At 40.7% G+C, this 23,514-nt stretch overlaps 1 protein-coding gene across 11 annotated transcripts in view; it reads left to right on the forward strand.

Annotated features, from left to right (window-relative positions):
• tenm2a (teneurin transmembrane protein 2a) overlaps positions 1-23,514 on the forward strand; it is a 216,804-nt gene that overhangs the window by 67,106 nt on the left and 126,184 nt on the right. For 6 of the 11 annotated variants that reach the window (XM_051954368.1, XM_051954370.1, XM_051954369.1 and 3 more), the window contains exons 3-4: positions 11,157-11,450; positions 17,751-17,801. In XM_051954368.1, coding sequence (XP_051810328.1) covers positions 11,157-11,450; positions 17,751-17,801 — 345 coding nt within the window. The remainder of the gene's footprint in view (positions 1-11,156; positions 11,451-17,750; positions 17,802-23,514) is intronic. The other 5 variants (XM_051954372.1, XM_051954373.1, XM_051954374.1 and 2 more) reach the window with 1 other exon arrangement.

Genomic DNA, 23,514 nt, shown 5'->3' on the forward strand with positions numbered 1-23,514 from the left:
CGGTCCGAATCTTCAGTATCTACAGATAATTTTTTTTAAATGCCCTTCTGAAGTGTGTCTTGGGCAGCTTGTGCCGTTTTCAGTATTCCTGAAAAGCATTAATTTTCTAATTAATTCATCAGAAGATGTAAGTGGAGGATTCTTCTGTTCTAACCAGTGAAGCATGTCTCCCAGTTTAGACAACTTTGGCCCTTCGCGTTCATGGATGAGAGGTGTTTCACTGCTTCGAGCTTTGCCTTTCAGTGACAAGACCTCCTCCAGAGTGCATGGTGTTGTGTCATGTCCTGTCATGTCCTATCCAACCCAGGCTGCTGTCCTCCTGGGCAGGAGGAGAACTAGCCCAGGAATGGATGACATTTGTCACACCTATTTTGGTCTCCTCATTAGGAGGTGCGAGGGCCCCCGTGGCTCAGGCGGGAACCAAAAGAACGGATGTCATCTGGGAGGTGTGGGAAGTGTCTGACCATGACACTCCTATTTGGACATAACTGTTAAGTCGTTACTGTGCTGTTAATGGCGGTGTTAATGGCATGCCACATGCTATGGGATATGTATGTGTGCTGACATAGATTTTTGATAATCAATTGTCACCGAGCTCTGCGAGGTTGACTGTCAGTGTTGCTCGACATCCTGCCAGTTACACAGCAAAGGTACTGTAACAGCTTGGCTCCTGACGCCCTCTCACTCACTATGAACAGCAACAGGCACTTCGGGAGACAAATAACACTGGAAAGAAGCTATAACAGCAGACAGATACTGAGCCATTTCATTAACACATTCATGTTCACATTCAAATTTCATGCAACTACTTTTTTTCAGTTTAGTTGCTTCTTAGTGCAGCATGGGCATTTTGTTTCATTTCAAACAAAGCTGACATTAAGACAACATAAATATGCCAGTGTCTTCTAGAGTTGGTGGGACTGCAAAAACTTTGTATACTTGTGACAGAATGATGCAAATGTTTAGTTTTCAGAAGTCAAGATATAATGTGATACTTTATAGTGCTACTTTGTTTTCACTCCCAGTCAAAAAAAATTAAATAACAGTGTTCTGTTTGAAATAAAATTGTTGTTCTCCAATGATCGTGGAACAAATTAAGACTTAAATTATTAAGTTATTTAGACATACAGAAAAAAATAACTTATACAATAATACTATAAAATGCCTTGGTGCTCTAAATAGGAGATTTTTTCAGGCTGACTAGACAACAGATGGCATTGTTGTTGTCTTTGTGGCTAATGGGTCCTATCAGTGTTTTACTATGTAAAATATAGATGTTGCAGTGTGGAACCTTTGACTCCCCCTCTGGCAGTGAAAGCAATCACTCAAACACTGTTGATGCACGCTTATGACATATACCTTGTTGTTGATCGTTTCCATTTTTAGATGCTAATCCTTTCTCTGAATACAGGTTTTCTTTTTCCTTGTTATATTTCTGAGCCTTTCCTGTTGTAGGCTAATCTGCTAACTATTGATGGTGTAAAATGGATCACTACTTGTGCACCAGCATGAAAATATGGCATCAAAACTAAGTTTAAAACTCTAGTGCAAAATGCAGGGATTTACCTAACACTAATAGACTTCATCACCTTTGTGCTAACTTGTTTCCAAGGACTTAAAAGTAACAGATGTGCAATTACATTCAAAAGTCTCGTACTCTAGCTTTAAACATGTACACACTGAGCTCTCTTTTTTAAAGCCAATGGCAAAGTTTAAAAATACTGTCTTTGTATGATATCTGCACTTTGTTATTGTTATTTAACCCAAACACTGTTAACAAGTATTGCGTCTGTAGCAAATTAAATATAGTTACCATATAGTTAAGCTTAGGAAACTAAAACACAAATTTAAAGCTGCATTGTTTGTCCACGTTTACAGTAGCTGAACATGCTGTAAATGCAACACTGACCCCTCAGCACATTATTTTGCTGTTATCATGCTGTTACCTATGCAACAAGCAAGCATAAAGCAAACATATTACAACATATTAGCGTGTGCTTGGAGATGTGTTTCTGACATCTGAAGTCTTTTTTCAGTGGCTTATTTCGAATGTTTATACAAGTGGAGTTCTTCTTGACAATGCCCGAAACTAAATCTTCCCATACTTTGACAAAGAAGCTTCCTCAAAAGGACTGTAGGTTTCTGTTTTTGACACTGTCTATGTACCACACACCGGTCACATAGCTGAAAGCGGTAGTCATCTTTAACCTGAGAGTATACATGCATTTAGTTTCTCTAAGATCGAGTATACATGTAAGCACCTGTTTATGAATAGATGATTCACTCATGAATATTTGATAACCTAAAAGCCTATGATTGAATTTATTTTCACACTGGTCGCCTTCAGCTTATTTTTTAGTTCCCCAGCTAGTTGCTTTGGTCCCCTGTTGTTTGGTAGTGGGCGTGTACAGCTGGTATACCGGAGCTGTGTCAGGAATCAAAAGAGCCAAAACTGGACCAAAACAGCAAAGTTTGGGTTGTACAATGAGGGAAACAATGAGCTAAGAGACAGAACAAAAGGTTCCTTTGAGTTGGGTGGTAATTGTTGTTGCTGGTTTTGTCTCCACACCTTGTCATTTGATCCATTCTTAGTATAGAAATATTGATCATTGCAGCTTTAAGGTCAGGGACAAATTGTGGTTACAAGCAAACAAAAAACTAATTGTTACTTCATTTGACCTCTGGCGTACTGCATGAGAAGTGGAAGTGCTAAACAGTATATCCACAACCCTGATCTCAACCTTGTTACATGCACATCACATTCGACGTGTCTTCAGAGGAGAAAATCCAACATGTGTGTCAGGATGCTCCGCTGCTTCTGTGTAGAACTGAAGACTTATTTAGAAATTGAAAACAAGCATTTTGTGTTTAAGTCAATCAGATGTTTCGTTATTAGCATTGGAAGAGGTGTTGTTCACTAGCATCCTCACCTCTGATGCGTGCACGTATGCACCCGTGCAACGTTCACTTCATTTTATACTCTCCTTCAACTCATCACCATGGAAACCCTGATTTGTGAAGCTGTTTATTAGTATTCTCCGCTGCTGCACCAGTGTTTTGGTGTGTGTGTGTGTATATGTGACAATAATAATGCTAAGTGCAACAATAGTAGCTGCACAACAATGCCAAACTCCATTCTCAGCTCACTCAGACAGGTAACAGTGACATGGAGCCCTCTCTAACATGTATTCAAGCTAATGCCAGCCTGCCTTTCTTTGCTGTTTGTCTCCCTGCTCAGGTGCTTCCATTATTTTGGTGTATTGTTCAGGTGCAAGCAGTCCTGCTCTGTTTTTCTGCTCCGTCTCCATCTTGTTCTCGTTCCCTGAAAAAAAAAAAGTGTTTACCATGACCGAGGATTTCATCAGTCTTCACTACCTCATCTTATGATCCCCCTTTTTCGTCATCAGCTTGCCTCAGTCCCCGTTTCACTCCCCTTTTTTTCCCCTCCTATCAACATGAGAGGAAGTACATTTTCTCATCTTCACACAGTGTAACGCAGCAGCAGTCTGCGCAAACTAAACTGTGGAACATTTTCCATTGGTTTGACACAAAATGAATTCAATCACCAGGTCTTTTGAAATTCATGAATTTATGGATTTTCTCGCTCAGACTCTCAGCAGTTGTCTTTGGACTGTATCCGCATCCCTATTGTATATGTATACATGTTTGTTTTCTTATCCTAATTGATCATGATCATGAATTATTGCCCATGGGAATGAGATGGAGACAAGGCGACTAAAAGGAAGATCATCTGTACTGTAGTCTGGGATGAGCTCAGAGCTATTATTAGTCAGAGCTACAGTAGACAAACAGCATGTACCTTTGGTATACGCACAGTATTTTAATGTTGCATAATACAACAGTTTAATTATCTATACTGTCATGAAAAAATCCTAAACATATTGAAGTATCTTTGATGCACAGTTGTATAGTTCATACTGTGAATTACATTGCACATTGTTATTGTGATCACTCTGCCAAGGAACGCGGTGGAGTTACGTGGCGATCGGCGTGCATTTGTCTGGCCATCTGTTATTCCTTCTGTGTGCAACATCACTCAAAAACAGACTATCAGATTTGGGTGAAATTTTCAGGGAAGGTCAGAAATGACACAAGGACCAAGTGATTAGATTTTGGCAGAGATGCGGCGTATAGTCTGGATCCACGGATTTGTTAAAGATTTCTGTATCATTGCGAGATCATTGCGTCACTGTAACTATGGCAACATGTGAACGCTACGTCAGCTGACTGCCAGTTGATCACATGACTGTGATCCTAGTACAAATCCACCGCTACGGACTTATTGAGAATTATTCATCGGAAATGATACAAGGAACAACTGATTAAACTGTGTGTGTGTTTCTGAGTTCCATCAATTCCTGCCGCCCGCTATATATTTAGTTGACGCAATACTGTATCCATACATAATATACACATGGATATCGCACGCCTGTGCTCAGCGCAAAGTCATATTGTTTGTATGTAAATTTATACATCTATATTAAATGGCCACATTCTATGGTGCTATGATTTCTGCCACAAATTTTTTTTCAAGATTTCAGCCGTCGGAAATGATACAACTGAGCAGTCTTGGAGGAGTATTGCATTTTCTTAGTGCTTTTCTTGCTTTTAAGTGTGTTGTTGCTGATAGGAGACTTTACAGTTACTATAGTAAAGATAAAGGTTTTCTGAACATGTTATTCCGTCATTTTTCAATGTATCTGTATTCAGCTGTGCTAACATTTTTGAAAACTATGTACAACCAATCCGGCTTTGCTATATTTTTCAGTAGTGAACTGAAGAACTCAATGATTTATTTTTTTTTGCTGTTTTGTACTGAGCGACTAGGAGGGTAGACAGCTTGACAGATTATGGGAGACAAAGGAGAAGAGCTTCAGTTGATCCCAGGGGAGCAGGAATATGTGACCCCTTAAAGTTGGGTCCTAACTACTAAATTGTCTCTACTTTGTCATTTCCACTGTTGCCCTGACTCTCCTTTCGCTTTCTTTCTCCTGCATCTGTTGAAACAATTCTTCACTTAAGCTCTCTTGTAATAGGAAGGAATATATATGTATATTTTATTGCAAAATTCACATAAAAGACAACACAAAAGAAAAGTTCATTTTTCTTCAGGGATGCTAAAGTGCAGCGCAGATGAATTTTGAATTGGATGCAAATGAAAATGGAAAACATTAAGAAATGACACATTTTGACTGCTATTAGCCACAAATTCCAGCATTTTCTTAGCTGTGACAAAGAAAAATAAGGCTTTTACTGTTATTAACAGTAATTTCAGCTATTTCAGGGGATTGTTGGAAAATCTACCGTGCACAGCTGCATTTGCTTCCTGATTTTAATGCATCCTCCATCGAGTAGCAAATCAGTTCACTAGTTCGGCACTTCAGGACATATCAGGACTTGATCTGAACTGGCACTCCCCTGAATGCTCAAAATTGCATGTCCGAGGGTGGCCTGGACCGTAAACTATTCAATCTGGAAAAAGCAACATAATTGCAGGCATTGGGGCTCACCAGTTCTGCCTGCTTTACATCCTTTACAGAATTACGCTGTGGGGTGAGGCAAAGTCAACCAGCATAATGCAGAGTCCTGCTGCCTATACTTTGCCTGTCAAACTGCTAACAAGCACAAATGATTTTTTAATGATAGGCCCCTCTATCCCACTAAGCTGTCTTTTCACAAACAGCCGTACTCAGACACATACACCACACATCGCACACACTCGCTCCCACACACATACTTAATGAGTTTTATCAAGGGAAGTACATTTGGTTGAATGGATCACTGCCAAACGCATATCCACTCACACTATTCTAAGTTCCAACAAGATGCTTCTATTTCCCCATGTCACTTTTTTCTTCTTTTTCTGAGGCACTGCGTGGTGCATGAATACTCCAAATGATGATGTATCTCAGGTGCAGGAAAGTAAAGTTACTGCTGAGCAAAGAAACAAGTAAGACTGCAGCTTCCCTCTTGTAATATTTCAGCCAAACAATGAGCCTACGATGGTAAATCACTGTAAATATATAACACGCTGTGCAACAAGTATTTGTTTCAAAAATAAATAAATAAAAACCACTAGGGGCCACAGGTACCGGTGAGACAATAAAAAAGCGACCAAGAAGTCCTGTTGGAGAAATAGATCCAGAAGTCTGAAGGCTTATCAGATGGCAAAACACTGCACAGTGGTTTGTAATATAACCAGAGGGAATTGTACTGCTTTGGAAAGTTAGTATGTTGGTAATCGTTTTATCTTTCCTCATGATGATCATGAAGAACGACAAAATAGTCACGAAATCGCCGACATTTGCGTGCACATGTGGTTGATTAGCAATAACAACAACCTACATTGCAGCAAAAGTTACCCTGTGTTGTTTTCCAGGAGTGCTCCATGTCAAGAGTACTGTTGCATCTGAAAAATCAGTCGTCCAACCTTCAGTCTCTAAAATAACATTAATATACAACTTAATTGCAATTTAAAATGTATTTCTGAAAAAAAAAATTAAAAATAAAACTCTGGAACAACTGTATTTTCACATGTGTGACGTAGTAGTAACGGCTCTTAGTTTGAAAGAGCCACAGAAGGAGGTAGCACAGGAGGATAGAATAAGTACAAGTTAACAGATTTTCATCCAAGAGACCACACTTTCCATCACATCTGGGACTATTTACTTGGTTTTCACTTGTTGTTTAGGTACAAAACTACTACCCATTGACAACATGTTTGAAGTTTGCTCTCAATTTTCTGAGATACACAAGTAATGAGTTCCACACCATTTAGTATGCGATCGTTTTGCTAAAAAGGCATGACAGCAACAGAATAAAACACAAAATGATACAGTACAAGGGTCATGCAACAGAAAATGTTTGCACATAGTAATTAGAATGCAATTTAGTTGTATAGTAATGTGTTTTGGAGTGAGACAGGGTTGAATCATTTCAGCAAGTGATTGTAAATGACATGCATATGTTTATGTTCAAAGTAGGAAGTTGGGTTGGAGACCTTAACCAAACCAACAGTTAAGATGGGGGTTCTTTTAAGGCCGTTTCCAGTCTAAACCAAGTGTTTACGCCTGTAACCATGGTGACAATGTTCCCAACACATAGTGAACAGCTGCAGCAATTTTAACCCAAAGTAGGTTATCTAATCTAAAGTATGTCCTCAACCTAAACCATAGTCTTTTCCTAACTCCTATTCACTTAATGCACTGTTCCTTCTTTTCTTCCTGCTTTCACTCTATTCCGCAGTGTAATGCAGATGTTCACACAGAGACAGACAGTGGTAACCCACTTTCTAGTTCTGTTAGTTCATGCTGTGCACATATTTTTTTCTTCCTTGTTATTTTTGTTTTATTTATTAAAGCTTATTCTCATTTGAATTCGACTCTGATTATACTGATTACCAGTCTTGTTCATCTCGTGCTCTTGTTTGAATTTCGACTGACACTCCGCACCTAACTCAGTAACTATTTTTTCTCTTATTCCTCTTTATCACACTCATGCACACATATTAGCATGTTTTTACTTTTGTCACATCAGTTTTGTTTCTCTCACGTCCCTTCGCTCTGTCCTTCACTTTTTCTCCCTGCAAGTAAAACCCATTCACTGAAGCGTTCTCGATGCTCTCGCCTTGTAGCACATTTTCACAGATTTGCACAATTTCTATATACCACATATTTTTATGGAACACACAGATCAATTAACAGACAAATGTGCAGTGGGGTCCAAAAGCCTGAGATCACATCGGATATCTGTCATGCTGTCATGGAAACCTGAATATAATGAGAGATTAAAAATAAAAATCAAGTTCTGACATGCAAAACAAAAATAAATGATTAAAATTCTGCACTATTTCTAGCTCGGCAATCAATTTTAAGCACATTTTTAGCCCTTTTGGCAACTTCATTATACGAAAGGTCAGATCTTCTTAAGTTGCATTTTATCCTTGAAGTACTTATTCAGATGAAAGTCGTGACATGGATTTGATCTACTCATCAGATACTTGTTAAAGTAACTCCATTTGCAGCCATTGTTAACCTGTTATAAATTTGGCTGTGCCACAGTTTTTTAGCATAACATTGATCACTAATAATGGGAAACATGGCATCAGAACTAAAGGGCTAGCTGCTTTCTTAGTGTCAAATCAAGGGGGCAGTGCATGGCAGTCGAAGATGCTTTGTTCAAACTCGATCAGTAGTATCCAAAGCACGATCAGGCAGACCAAAAGTGAGCACGTCATCAGAAGATCAATACATCATTATTTGTAAAGTGAGAGGTAGAAAAGCAACTTCATCACAGATGCAGAATTTGCTAAATAAAGAAAACAAGTCTCCAATCAGCAAAAGTACTGTCAAAGAAAGGCTGTCTCCTAGCAGCCTCAGTGGACACGTAGCGTCTCTAAACCATCGATCAGGAGGGGAAACAAGGCCAAACGCTTGGGGGTTGTCGAAGACCTACCAGCATTTCACAGCGGATAATTGGGGAAAAAAAAGTCCTATTTACTGATGAATACTAGTTTGAGATTTGTGGCAGCAGCAGACGAGTGTAGGTAAGGACACAAACAGGAGAGAGAATATTACTGCAGTTAAGCGACAAAATGGTAGTGTAACTAGGTGTTGATAATATTCAAGTCTGGGGGTGTTTTGCTTGCTCTGTAGTTGAACACCTGCACGGAATCGACTCCACCATGACCATGGGACATGCTCTGCTGTCTCTGGTTTACACCTTTGTGGAGGAGGATTCCTACTGCAGCAGGAAAATGGCTCCAAATGCACCACAAAGCTGTGCAAGAACTACACAAAGAATAAAGTACACCAAGGTGCGCTGACTGTCACAGACTTTCCTCCATCTGACCTTAACCCCAATGATCATTTATGGGTGACAACTATTCCTGACGTCATATATATATATTTCACTGAGACCTTGTCAAGCCATGCTGGAATGACAAGGCTTATTTGGACCCTTCTGTACATGCCAGCACATACACAATGAACACCCACAGATGTTCATACCCCCGAGGCAGCTGCCGAAGCTGCAGAACACTTAAAACACACATTCATTTGCATTATAAGCGCAAGCATGACAGCGTCAGTGTCATATAGACAGACAGGCATTGATTTGATTAAAATGCAGTGCTGTATTTTGCCCCCACATCTGTCATATTATCATGTAACAAACATGCAATTGGTTTTCTATTTGTGGAATAACAGATAGATTTTCATGTCTGCTTCAACCACTCGCACCGATCCATCTTTCTTTGAGTACATGGTACATCGGGCCTCGTCTACAGCTGATGGGGATATGAAGAGATTGGATTTTACATGTGTAATCACTGCTTATGAGATGTTAATTGTACAGAGCAGTGTCCTATGGGATGCAACATTAGATATGTGTGGCAAGTGCGCGCACACACACACACACACACACACACACACACACACACACAAACACACACACACACACAAACACTGACTCGCACACACATTAATGTTGTGCAACTGTGTCCACATAGCGTTTGTTTAGACCAGCTGTGTTAGTGTGAGTGTGGCCCAGTTATTGTCACTGTAGCTGGATGAGATGATCTGCATAAAGACTAAACCCTAACTGTGATTGTGGAGTAGATACTTTTCTAGCAAGCTGTTCAGTTCAGGATAATTTGCTGACTGATGTTAAAGAACGCATGTGCTTCACTCTCTCAGGCCTCCTGGAGTTTTCTCCCGTCCTCCTCCGATACTTCATCTCAGGTATGGGTTCAACCGCTATAGTTCGATCCTGTGTAGCAGCACTGTAGAGTAAATTATCAACAATTTGTAGACGCCCCTAGTGTCACATATAGCTTTAAAAAAACAAGTTCCTTTTGTCATCCTTTTCTGACAAGTGGGAGGAAAAGACAACGAAGCAAGGAAGATGAAGAATGGTAATGTTCCCTGCTGTCTCGCAGTGCTTGGGTGCCTTTTGCACTGTAGCTGGCTGGAAGCTTGGCAAGCTGTGGCGTATTAGCTGAATCCACCTGTGGAGTTATTCACTTGCCTCTGCTCTCTAGTCCCGTCCATCTGTTTGTCTGAGTAGAAGTATAGAGCCTTTCACCACTTCCCGAGCTAAGTTTCCTTCCAGGCCCTCCCCTCTCGTCATTACTTTCAGCTCAACTCTCGAGTTTCGGCGAGGCTATGAAGAGGAGCTGTGAAGATCCAGCAGACGATTTTCATCTGTTTAATTCCTCTCTCTCTGATTGCGTCCGTACGCCTGATGAGTCACAGTTAACCCAGTCGCACAGCTGCGTGATTCCCAGCGCACTGATTCATACAGTGTGCCACCACAATGCCAATGTCTCTTCACTCCTCTTCCTTTCCCCTCCCTCACAAACTGCTAATGAAGTGAATCTCAACTGTTTTTCCCCCGATCCCTTTACCCCAACAGCTGATGGTGAGCGATTGCATCCACAATACTCTTTTAATTAGTATAGAGAATAAATTGGTTGAGCATGCCTTTTTCCTTAATTGCTTTTTCCTCAGCTTGGATTTAATTGGGCTGCAGCACTGTTTATTGATCTCCTTTGATGTGCTTTAATTTGGATAATTTTATATATTTATTTTGGACGTGACGAGTCGGTTTGTCTTGAGGGGGAGAGTGTTAGGCAGCAGGGCCAGTACTGCAGCAGACTGCAGTATATCCAGCGAGCCTGGGGTCCAGTGTGTGATGGCAACTAGGTGGGGAGATTATCAAACCCAGAAGGCAGCAAAGCAGCTCCACTACAGTCTGAGAGGCCTCAAGTGAACAGCTCTTTGATCTCACATCAACACCTCATGAATGCCAATGTGGATCAGTAAAGCGAGGGAGGCAGGCCTTTTAAGCCAGCCTTAACAGGCCTGCAGGCCAATACATATTCCTTCCAGCAGCTAGTTTGTATTTTGTGCCTGATTCATGCTGCGTCATCTCTCCCCCTCCTGCCTGCCACAACAAAGCCCAATTTTCATCCTCCGCCTCCATAGTTTCATAATTAGTGTGCTTCTCTGCGTGTGATTGTGGGTTTGTTTCCTAGACACGCGTGTGCAGTTGCTTGTGCGACCATTTGTTGGTGCAGTTTGCGTACATGACCGTCGACACTCCACCTGGCTCACTCTTTTTTGTCTCGACCACAGGGGGTAACTTCACCCTGGCTGAGCTGGGAGTATGTGAACCAACTCCCCCTCCGCATCCCGCTGCTGTTCCCTACTGCCCCGACCTGGGCCTCCTCCAGAGGGGGTACTCCCTCAGCGCCGGCTCGGATGCCGACTCGGACCCCGAGGGGCCGCTGTCTCCGGAGCGAGCCATCCAGCTGTGGGCCGGGCGAGGAGGGGTGAAGTCCCGTCGCAGCTCAGGAGTGTCCAGCCGTGAGAACTCAGCGCTCACCCTCACCGACTCTGAGAATGACAACAAGTCTGACGATGAGTCAGGTAGGAGGAAGTGTGGTCAAGCTCGTATGTGATCAGTGTTCCAAAGTACAGGCCCACTTATTTGAGAAAAAAAAATGAGTAAGACAGTGATTTAGACTTGATGATGAAGAACAAACTGTGAAGAAAGAGTTGGATTGATATTTTGTTCAATGCTTGTGAGAGAGAACATATGTATGGATCTGACAAAAGTTTGTCAACATTGGTATAATCTTCAGAAGACCTCTCAAACACACAACCATTATATGAATTGCAAGAGAGTTGGATTCATTGATTGAGTCTGTTTGTGATCTGAAGAACAGTTGTTGTGCACCCCAGAGAGCCATCTTTATTTTCATCAATAGCACTTAGCCAAAGCCCTCGAACTCCACCCTTTTAAACCACTTATCTGCTGAGATCTTACCACTGGTCTGTCAGTGTTCTCAAAAAATCTTTTGGATTTTTTTGGACATGGTAATGATGAAGCATTTTGTGATCCAACACCAACCAAAATGCAGTCGGAGGGAAGCTAATATTTACATCTCGAGCTTATCCGTTCTATGATGTCTCTCAGTGAGTGTGAGAGTGTGATGCTCCCAGTGGGATTCGCCTTTCTCTGGCAACTTTGTTTATTGCCAGCTTCCCATTTCCTTGTTAATCCTGACGCAGTCGTAAACCTGTGCACAAGCTCCGTCGAGGTGTCAATGGAGGTTAATGAAAAGTGGATTGAAGGAAGAGCAACAGTCTAATTAATTGAATTCTCGGCAGCAGCACATATCAGCTGTGGATCAACCTCTGTTGGACCGCAGGCCTCTGAATCAGAAACAACTTCTGTCGGCTGATCAAACTACTCAACACCTATTAAACACGTCAAGAAACACCTTCCCTGAGACGCGCCTCTCATCGCACCACCCGATAATTGCTTTGTGGTTAATTACCAAGCTAATCTTGCAGCCACAGATATCAGCTGCAGACGCCGCTCTCACTTTCTCTGTCTCAGGGCCAGAAGAACGCCATTGAGCACTCTGTCGCTGGCATTTCCAGACCTTGTAAAATTAGCTTCTTAATCCAACTCTGTATTGTGATAATCATTTGCCTGCAGTGTGATGTCACTGAGTGTTGATTGTTAGATCAAAAGTTGTTGTTGGGTGATTTTTTTTTTTTTTTTTTTTGGCTTTCTGAAAGAAACTTTGCCAAAAAAAGTGTTATTCATGTGTGTTTTTTGTGCTTCTACAGGGCCTAAACACACACTTGTTTTTTTTGCTGCAATTCATTTTGATGATTATACAGAACATGTGTCAAATCAAAGTCAATTAAATTTAATTCTAGACTTCAAAAGCTTGCCTTCTATAGAGGCGTTCAGGGGAACCACCAGCTCACGCCTTTAGGCTCGTCTCATGGTTTCACAGGCTGCAGATTTAAATCGGGCTCTTGCACTTGTGTCTCTGCCAGCATGAAGAGATCAGAGGCAGCGTAGCAGCCCGATAAAAAGACCAGGTGTGTGCGTGCGTCTGATCACGTCAATTTGTTACTTATTTAGTCGCTCTGAATGAGGAAATCTCACCCTTTGCTCCTGCATCTCCCTCCAAACAAAACGCCTGATACCGAGGGTATCTGAAAGCACCCAGACGAAAGATTTCACTCCCACTGCATCCAACCTTAGCGTGTTCCCCCAAGCTGTGTGGGTGCCGAATTTGCATGTGTGTATATATGCTGCTGTTATTGTCTTTCTATATGTTATTTTGCCCGTGCGTGGGTGTGAGAGTGTATGTGCCCAGGCCCTGTACATGTGAGTGTGAAACGGGAGCAACTGGAGTGTCAAAACAGCAGGAGGAGGATCTGAGGGTCTAATAATAGAGATTGACAGAGGCAGACAGAGAAACAACATCTTAAACACATGCTAACAAATCAAAAAGACAGTGAAAACACCAAACGGCACACTGCACCACTCTCATCTCGCTGCATCTCTAACGATCTTCAGAAGTCTCACCTCCACTTGCTTCTTCTCCTCCTCCTCTTCATCTCCCTCCTCCCTCCTCCGCCGTCTTTCTTCTGCAGCTTTTCAAGCTCCCTCTTCTGCTCGCTGCACACTGCGCCTCTCACCACCTCTCGTTACGCTCCTGTCAGTGTAGCTCGACGCCGTGAATGACAGGTGTCGGTTTAAGGGTCTAGGGCTTCCCTTCAGGGCACCAGCATACATGCGGATGGATGTGCCAGTGTACCCTATTGCAGATCTCAGCACCAAAATAGAAAAACCCAGAGAAAGGGTGACAGATATTACTAACCTCTGGATTACTATAATTTTGTGTGTGTCTGATTTTTTTTTTGTCAGTCTGTGTGTCACCAGGGCAACTGGCTGCAGAGCCATCAATTTTTATGTATTTATTGAACCTCATATCTGTGATTTGCTGTCATTATAATTACTAAAGAACTACAAAATAAGGTGTAAATAGTTGTTTCCCACATGTTCTCCCTGTGTATGCATGGGTATTCTTCGTGTACTCTGGCTTCCTCCCACAATCCGAAAATAGGCTGAGGTTATTTGGTGATTCTAAATTGTCCATAGGTGTGAATTTGATAGTGCTTGTTTGTCTATGTGTGTAGCCCTGTGATAGACTGGTGTCCTATCCAGGATGTATCCTGCCTTCACCTTAAGTCAGCTGGGATAGACTCCAGCCCCCCAACGACCATAATGAGAGTTAAGCGGTGTATGGATGGATGGATGAATGGATAGATGGAGGGATGGATGGATGGATGGATGAATGGATAGATGGAGGGATGGATGGATGGATGGATGGATATTTCAGGTTATTTAACTGCATGTGCTATTTTTAAGTCTTGATTCTGGAGGAGCTGAAACAAACAAATCCAAACGGAGTCAATATCAAATTAAAACGTGTTATTCTTTTGATAGGTATAACCCACAATGTCTGGTGCTTTTTAGTCTCAACACAATTAGCACCACATACACACCTGAAATAACCAGAAGTCACTTTAGTGGTACGTGTGAACCTTGAATACAGCTATATGGTTTCAGAAGTATACGTGCACTCAGTAATGCTGTTAAACTCAATTGCCAATGTACATACAATACATGGAGTTCTAATGTTTCATTCACATCTAAGCTCTTATAGTTGATGACAATAAATAAGAACCATGTTTTTCCCAATTTCAAAATGTATCACAATATGGCAAATTATGTGCAAGCTCCTAATTCAGAGTGTTGTGATCCTGTAGTAGTTTCCTTTGTAGTTGTCTCTAGCATCTGTTAAATCAGTTTCTCAACTGAAACTGTGATTTTTTATTTATCTATTTATTTTTGTTAGTTTGTGGTTGGCTTTTTTTCATTTACTGCCAAATTCCAATTACAGAGAAGTATGTAAAGCCTGTTAAATTAGTTTTGTAAATGCAACTCAGGGATTTCAAAGTTTCTCTACATCCAGCTTTATTGTCGAGTATTGAATAAAGACACTTCTCTTTTATTGCCCCTTCCAGACACTATTAAAATAAAGAGACTAGAACGTTGACTTGGCAGAGCCAATGCGAGCTCCTTTTGCATGAGCTCTGTGAGACAAACAAATATGGGCATAGAGAGCAGCTTTGGGAGATTTCATTTTGGCAAAGTGGAGGAAGAGATTTACTGTCACACTGTGCACTGCCTCATAAAACGTCCGTCTGGAAACACAGGCAGGAGAATGGGAAGGCTTGTAAATTCCCACAGCAGTGCCTGATGGCCGCATCCAAACTGCATTGATCAGGACGGAGAATGATTAAAACATGCATTAGATGAAATAAGATCAGGCTTCGACATTGATTTAAACCTGAGCCTCAGGGCAGACTTTATGGCCACAATCCATAGTCCAGTGCTCTACATATGCTTGTGTGTGTGGGGGTCCATATGCCTCTGTGTTCCCCTCTCATTAAACAGCAGCCTGTTAAGGAAACAGACAGAATCTAATTCAACTTCAACATTGTTTTCCGTCAATAAATCTTGGTTTCACTCATAAGGCCGACTTTATATACACAGACACAGACTGGCCGCTCGCTGCTCAGTCCAATCACACATGTATGCTGATTAGCTGCTTTCAGACAATCTCCCTCTCCTCCAATCTCTCCATCTGGTCGACTGGATAATAAATCATGGGGTAGTATTGTGACGTATGTGACAGGATGTATTAATCTCATAATTAAAGAATGAAAAGGTGGCGCTAAATTTAGTCTGGCCTTTCTGCCTAACCCTGCCCCCATCTGGACATGCTCAATTGCCTGGTTTTCCTCAGAGACCCTTTTTTTTTTACTGTCGATTTTTCTTAGGAGTCTTTCTGTGATGCTTTTAAACTTTATGTTAATTTTCTTTTTTGACAATAGAGGGAAAAAACTTTTTAAATGCCCCTTTAAACATCTGCAGTCAGAAGTTTTTTTTTAGTTTTTTTTTTTTTTACGGGGGGTTGTACCCAGAGTGGTAATTATGCTTTATAAAAGCCGAGCTGGGCAAAGTGATTCCTCTGATTAACTAATCAAATCTACCAGCACAGGTGGCAGAGTGCCTGCACCAGTGCCATCTTCTTTGTTCTTTTTTTTTTAAGTGAACCACGCCATAAATCAAACCACGTTCACAGCAGCTGATGTGTTTTGTTTATTTTTTACCTTAGAAAAGTGTGCTGCTGAAAAGGCTGTCTCGTAATCAAGGAGATTTGGGTAATGTTTAATTATGATCATTTTCATTTTGTACAAAAAAAGCTCCATTGTATGGATACAGATTATAATCATAAGTCACACAGTGATTGTTCGACCCTTTCGGTTCAGGTGTTAAGAGTTAGATTTCTACTGCAGCCACTCCAGAACACCAGTGACGTGGTTCATGCAGCTCCTGTCTATCAAATTCAAGCAACACTTATAGAGCTGGGCTGGTGGGGTCCCCTAAGATCACTGCTGTCCCCTCAGGGTCTCTGCGAGTGTGTGTGAGCAAGAAACTGAAAGTGAGAGCTCGCAAGTATGTGTGTGTGTGTTAGGAGGGTTGGGGGCATTAGCCTCTGATTGAGTTTTCAGAGAGCAACGTGGGGTGCGAAAGGCTCGACAATGGTCTAACAGAATTAGTAGCTTGTGATGAATGGTGTGTGAGAGCAGCACTGACAGCTCGCTTTCACAAATACACACCACTGAGAGTGTGTGCATGCGGGAGTGTGTGTGAGCGTGCGTACACCTCTATGCTTCACCCACTGGTTCAAGGACTTTTTGTTCATGCACTGAGAGCTATGAACACTGGAATGAGAAAAGTAGTGGTGGACACACACACACACATGTGTATCTGCACATGTGCATCTTTGGGTGAAGCCTAGGGGTTTGAAAAACGCCCTGCAGTCCAGATCAATAATGATTGGCCTATTCAACATGCTGAACACAGCCCTCATACATGCTTACACACAACATAGCAGTGATGGATAAAAAAGCAAAAATCACGGTCCTTGTAGAGTGTCTCTGGCTCAGTAAAGACATTGTTGGACCAAAGCTGATATTGAACACAAGGACAGACACACACACAGAGATGCATAAGAGCAGTGTTTAACAGAAGCCAGGGGGTATTGATCAGAGCAGATGTATGCTAACTCACATGGAGCCTGGAGTGATGGTGAGAGAAGAAGAAGTGAAAGCAAACCTATATGACAAACAGATGGAAAGATGATGGAAGGATTTTCATGTACAGATAACAATGAAGGACTTCAAATATGTGTTATTATGCGCGCTTGATGGTGTAAGCAGGCGGCAGGGGTTCACCAGCAACTAACGGTATTATTATGAGGCAAAAAGAGGAGCAGGCGCGGTGAAATATCTTCGGTGTCGGACTTGTAACTTGCTGCCACCCTAATAGGGAATTTAGTGAGCCGTAATGGCCTCTCATACCATCTTCGGACCTGCCAGGGAAAGAGAGGAGGAAAGAGAGGGAGAGGGAGCACCGAGAGCAAATTGAGAATTCTCCAGTCAATTATGAATGATCATATTTTCCTCTGCATGCCGCTGAAACTACTTTTGTAGTTTAATGCTCAGCGCTTTGCCTCCTAATGAAGGCTGGAGGTATCAAACTGAGAGTAAGAATGAGGCGAAAAAGGTAGATGATGAAGGCCGCATTCACATTGTTGTTTTCTTTCTTTAACCATAACTGGCATTCACTTTATATAATTTTTATTTTTGTCCGTGCTGTGCAGTTTCAGTTCTGTTTCTGTTCTCCAACTCACGCTTTCAAATCTTGATTTCTCATAATCTTACGTTTGTTTGTTTCTTTCTTTTCCCCTCTCGCTTTTTTTCTTTCCATTTCTTCACCTCCAGCTTACCTCGATGATGAGGAGGATGACGATCCATTTGGTGACTATGTGATCAGTAAGTCACATTCTAACTGTAGCCTCCCCCTTGATTAGTCAACCCACTTTACAGTGATTGTATTTCATGTGCTTTTGTTCCCTTTTGCTGTACTTGTCTGTGCGTGATTCACCGTATTGTCTACTAGTTGCCATCTATGAAACAGGCTGTTGCACACAGAGTAATAGCTCCTAACTGGGCTCCAGCTGAGAAAGTACAGTATTGCTTTTTTTTTTTTAGAAGTATGACTGCGCAGATTGCTGTAATTGCTGTAACATGCATGTCGTAAATCAAAACACTACATTTCTCTTTAGACCTTTTTTTTAAAGTTGTCAGAATGTCGGCGATGAAAGGGAAAGAGAACAGTGAAATAATTAGTTTCTGCACATTACTCTTGTGTTTCGTCTGATACAAGGTAAAGCAACTGTTCTCCTTCTCATGCCTCATCTACATTTACGAGCAGCTTTCATTATGATCTCCTGTTCATTAGCACACGTCCAACTGGTTAATCTCTTTGTGCTTGATCAGAGAAAATTTCCCAGAGGGTGTTTCGTTTTTTTTTTTCTTTTCCCTCCTCCACTATTGGAAAGTCAGCCGTATTTACTCGTGTTTCGTAGATTGTTTGTCTCTGTGAGCATGAATTAGTGCTAATGCTCGTGTTATTGGGCTGTGGAGTTTTCATCTGTTTTCATTAGTTAGAAGTGGTAGAAGTGAGTAAGAGCAGAGTGTGTAGTGCAAAAAAAAAGGATAACATTAGTATGTTTGAAGGTGAGGGTTATTTTTTTTTCTATTTTATGCCATAAGGTTTGTGTAATAAGGGTTTTTTTTTTTTTTTTTTCATGCTAGACTCAATAGTAAGGTCGCAACCTTGAAGTGAAGAAGAAAGGAGGCATTCATGTTCATGGCAGAAAGAGATGAGGAGATGTTGGAGCAAAGATTATCTAAATGGGATCATTTGAAGGTTTATTATCTTTATGCTCTTTGGAATTGAAAGAAAATAAGGTGAATTTACTTAACAATGCATACTGTGACAGCAACGCACAGCTACAATATGAGCCTCACATGTACACTACCGTTCAAAAGTTTGGGGTCACTTAGAAATGTCCTTATTTTTGAAAGAAAAATGTTGAAGATGACATTAAATTTATCAGAAATACACTCTAGACATTGTTAATGTGGTAAATGACTATTCTAGCTGGAAACCGCTGATTTTTACATCAGCTGACATTTCCAGCAACCGTCACTCCTGTGTTCTAATGGTCTTTACTAATAGTGTTGAAAGACTAATTGATGATTAGAGAACCATTGTGCAGTTATGTCAGCTCATGAATAAAAGTGTGAGTTTTCATGGAAAACATGAAATTGTCTTGGTGACCCCAAACTTTTGAATGATAGTGTACATATTAGATAATAAAGTGATGCAGATGAATGCGCAGCTTGAAAACCACTTCATTTATTTTGGCCTCTAACGTAATTGAACAATAGAGTGTTATGACATTTACACCTTTGAGTGAAATTGCTGTGAATATAAATTCACACATTGTGTGCCTCTGCTTGAATTAAAAATACTTTTATATGGCAACATTTTCATCGCTGATATTTACTGATGTTAATTTCCCTCCGTGCCTTATTTTATTACTTTCTGTCTGTGGAAGCAGGTCAGAAATATACTATTTGCAGTGCACATTTTTCTGTGGTGAGAAAATAGCTCCACTTCTGTGGAAATTAAAGTCTTGAAATACATTTACTGTAATGCTTATGCAGTATAAGGTGGAATTACTGGAAGGAGTAATTTTGTTCAATCTTAACGTTTTTTTGTATGCTAATGCTCTTACTTGAGGAATTAATAGCCAAATATAACAATATCAAATCAACTTTTCCTTTAAAGTTGTATATTAGATATAGGGTTTTTCTTTCTTTCTTTCTTTCTTTCTTTCTTTTTTCTTATTTAAGATGTGTCATGAAGCTAATGATCTGAATCGTCATTTTTACCCTGATGGTTATATAGAACATACTGTACTGTCAATGGCCTAAGCCTGAAACTATACAAATGAAAAACTCTCTTTCTCCTTCTATCATTTTTGCAAATATTAAAGCTATATTTCATTTCAGTACATTTTTAGCTTTCCAGCTCTTCAGTAGCACTCAGTTTTTAACAAAAGCTACTCTGACTGACACTGTGGACTTTCAAAATGTAACCCTTAACTTATATTTCAATTAAAATGAGGAATATTCAGTTTTTATAAGACATTAGATCCAGTGTATACTCTTAAATATGATCGTCATATGCTTCCACCGATCAGCCACAACATTAAAACCACCTGGAAACAGCTCTGCCCCGTCCTTCCACGTGAACCCAAAGTTTCCCAGCAGCTGATTGCATCATAACAACATGATCAAGCTGTCACCTTTGGTTTAATGTTGGGGCTGTAGATATACTTCATGTTCATATAAAACAGCCGACTAACTCTATGCACATCTCTCAAAATGACAGCCTTTACCAAAGTACAGAATGTGATTTAACAATTAATTAAATGTCTGCAAGATGAATCATTCATACAGATGTCAGATGTCCAAGGAATGATATACAACCCCACCAGTGACTGTAGAGGACAACAGCCTAGACTGTCATTAATCTTCTGGACTGGCAGATTGGCAGTAGCTTCCACGCTGGATGTACATAGGTACATACAGAATACACCTGAAAGCATCTATACAGTGATCATGGCATTTCTGCTTTTTAGAATCATTAAGATGTTAATGTATGGAAAACCATATGTCTAACCTGTAGCCTATAAGCTATGTAATAGTAAATGGCTTTTTTCTAGTGTGCTTGAAAATGAGCATTATGTTGTCTTTACAGGGTTTTTCTTTAGTCACATTACTGGTGCGGTGGCGTCGGTCTGTGAAACACGTAGCGCCTTTTGGTTCCAGACAGAAATATCTTAAAATCAGACCTTACCAATCGAGCAGTGTGAGAGGACATGCCATTAATAGCTGTGCGCCTTGCTTCCTGCAGCTATTTTAGCTGTTTACTTAGCATAAATACCTTGTAATCAGAAGTTTTCTGGTGCTCACTGCATCAGCTACCCTCAGGAAACAGTTCCCTCTGAGCCTCCTGCTGCTGCTCCGAAACACGTCTGGTCAAAATGGCTGCATGTGCAAAGTCATTTACCTTAATTGGTTTAATCATGATGGACAGTCAGACAGTAAATCCCAGGCAACGCCACATTACCACCATATCTAATTAATATTAAGTTTTGCTGTTTGGATTACAGACTCGGGGTAAATCCCATGATAACAGTTTTAAATTATGTTTACATATGGTGTAATGGCATTTGTTTTATACATTTGCATATATTCAGATGTGCCATACTGTAGATATTCCAGCTAGTATGGCTTCTGATCTAGTTCGTATTTAATTTAACTCTTTTCAGTCCAGAGTGATGCAATAAAGCCTCATTCAGCTATACATACTTGAAATAACTTATCGATCAGTACAGTCTGAGCCCTTGCTGCCCACAGCTTTGCCTCTCTTTTTCTGCATATTGAACTTCGAATTAACAGTGAAATTAATGAAAAAACAATTGCATAAAGAATTCACTTAACCCGGCTGTGCCATATGCACGAAAATGGCCATTCCTAATTAATTGGAGGCCTCTTGCGCTGAAGCCGTGTGATGTTTTTGCTGTGTAATGGCTGCAGGTATTTGATCATTAATAATGAGTGAGTTATTCCTCTGAAACAAACTGAAGCAGACATACATGAAGGCAGCAGCTTTCAAAATATACCCACAGATATAAAACGCATGAATATTTGTTCATTCTACAACTACTCAGGTTGGAAATAGACCAGCAAACCAGCAGCTTGTCAGAAAGAAATAAACAGCAGCAAGACATCTTGAACTGCGCACATTACTGAGAAAAATAATAAAAAAGAATATTCACAAAAGCATACAACATCTCCAGAGTAATTTCATAGCTCGATTCTGCTCTCAGACGTCACTGTATCATGTAGTTATTTTGTTTGCTGTATAGTTTCACAATGCATCAGGGTCTGAGAGGAGAAAGAAGAAATGGAAACGCACAAATAATGTCGGAGCACTGCTGAGTACCACCACTGGTTGAAGTGTTAACATGTTCACAATTAGGAATAAAAGAAGTCTTGAGAACGAAGCGGTTTTAGTGTAGCTACCTTCCTGTGCCTTGAACTGTAGTGAACAACCGTATCGATCTTTGCAGAAACTGCTTGGAGAGTTATGTTCGAATTTTCTATTGCTGTTTTGCTTTGGCTCTCTAATCTTCTGTATCAAATGGTCTGTGTAGTAGAAAATTAAAGACAGTAAAGACTGAAAATTTTACTGTAATGTGCAGCTAATTGATGATTCAATTATCAACAAATCAGTGTACATTAACTTTTTCATGCCTGCCAATTCTATGCTGCGTCTATCAGTACCAACTAAAAGCGTAAATAGTGGAGTTTTCATTTGGATGTTTCACTCAGTTTGTGTGTGAGCTAACGAGAAAAACTTGCTGAAACAAACTGAGCAGACTCCAGCTGTAAGTGCAAAGGCATCAAAGAGCATGGGAGAGTAACTCTGTACCAACTGAAGGGTAAATTTAAGGGTAAAACTTGCAGTTTTACAGTATTTCACAAGGTCTAAGTAAGGTCTAAATGCATCACAGCAAACATTTCAACTCCTGTTTTAGCGGATCTGCCAGATCCCCCCGTGGTGGAAAGATGCTGAGGTATGTGAAGACATAAACTTTGCAGTCCATGTGTTTTGTATGACAACAAAGCACAGTGTGACCCGAGTAACAGTCTGGAGACTGCTGACAGATCATAAACTGCATTTATTGTTTGGAAGTTAGCAGGCACAGTGTCCTGATGAAAAGTCCTGTGAGACAAGTTGTAAAAAAAAAAAAAATGGGGAAAAAAAACTATACAAGCTGTAGAAAGCAATTTTTATGAGAGAAAATCAGAGTGAATAGAGAAGCGAAGCTGTGGGAGACCAGATATCATTCAGAGGTTGTTTTTCTGTAATTTTTAGAATGAACAGTTCCAGCAGCTGTCACTTTATTGTTCCACGATACAAATAAAAAGAAATGAGAATCAGTATCATCATTAACAGAAAGGAATCAACAGTGCAGTTAATAAACCTTCATATTCCCGTTTTTTTTTTAGCGTGTTTTAAAAATAGAACACTTCCAGCAAATGTTGAGCCAAATATTAAAAAAAACATGAAAACTCCACTGCTACCCTTTGCTGCACTGTTAGCTTTTTCCACTGTCTCGACTTCAACACGTAGCAGCTGTGCTCGGCGTTCAGCACTTCCTCCTCCAGCAGAGTGATTATGACAGGCTGATTGGTGTTTTGTGTTCTTGGGGATGAGGAGATCAATGTGGGGCTGATAGCGAGGGCTGGGCCGGGAGCGGCGAGGAAAGGATAAGGAAGAATGGGGATGAGGTCTTGTCTCTTTCGAATAGGAGACGGATCAGGAGATTTTAGGGGAGGAGAGGATGGAGTTAAAAACAGATGATGGAAAGGGGGTTAGGGCTGGTAATGTGGGGAAGATTCCAGGGGATTGTCGGGGAGGGTGGAGAGTAATGGATAAAGAAAGAGGGGAGCTAAGGAGAAGCAATTGAGAGTAAGATCCAGATTTAACAGTACAGTAGAAGAGATGGCTGAGGATTAACATTCTGTGACTGTCTGCAAGCGCCGGGATGATCTCTGG

This window comes from Acanthochromis polyacanthus, chromosome 10 (assembly GCF_021347895.1).
Source record: "Acanthochromis polyacanthus isolate Apoly-LR-REF ecotype Palm Island chromosome 10, KAUST_Apoly_ChrSc, whole genome shotgun sequence".
Lineage (NCBI taxonomy): Eukaryota > Metazoa > Chordata > Actinopteri > Pomacentridae > Acanthochromis > Acanthochromis polyacanthus.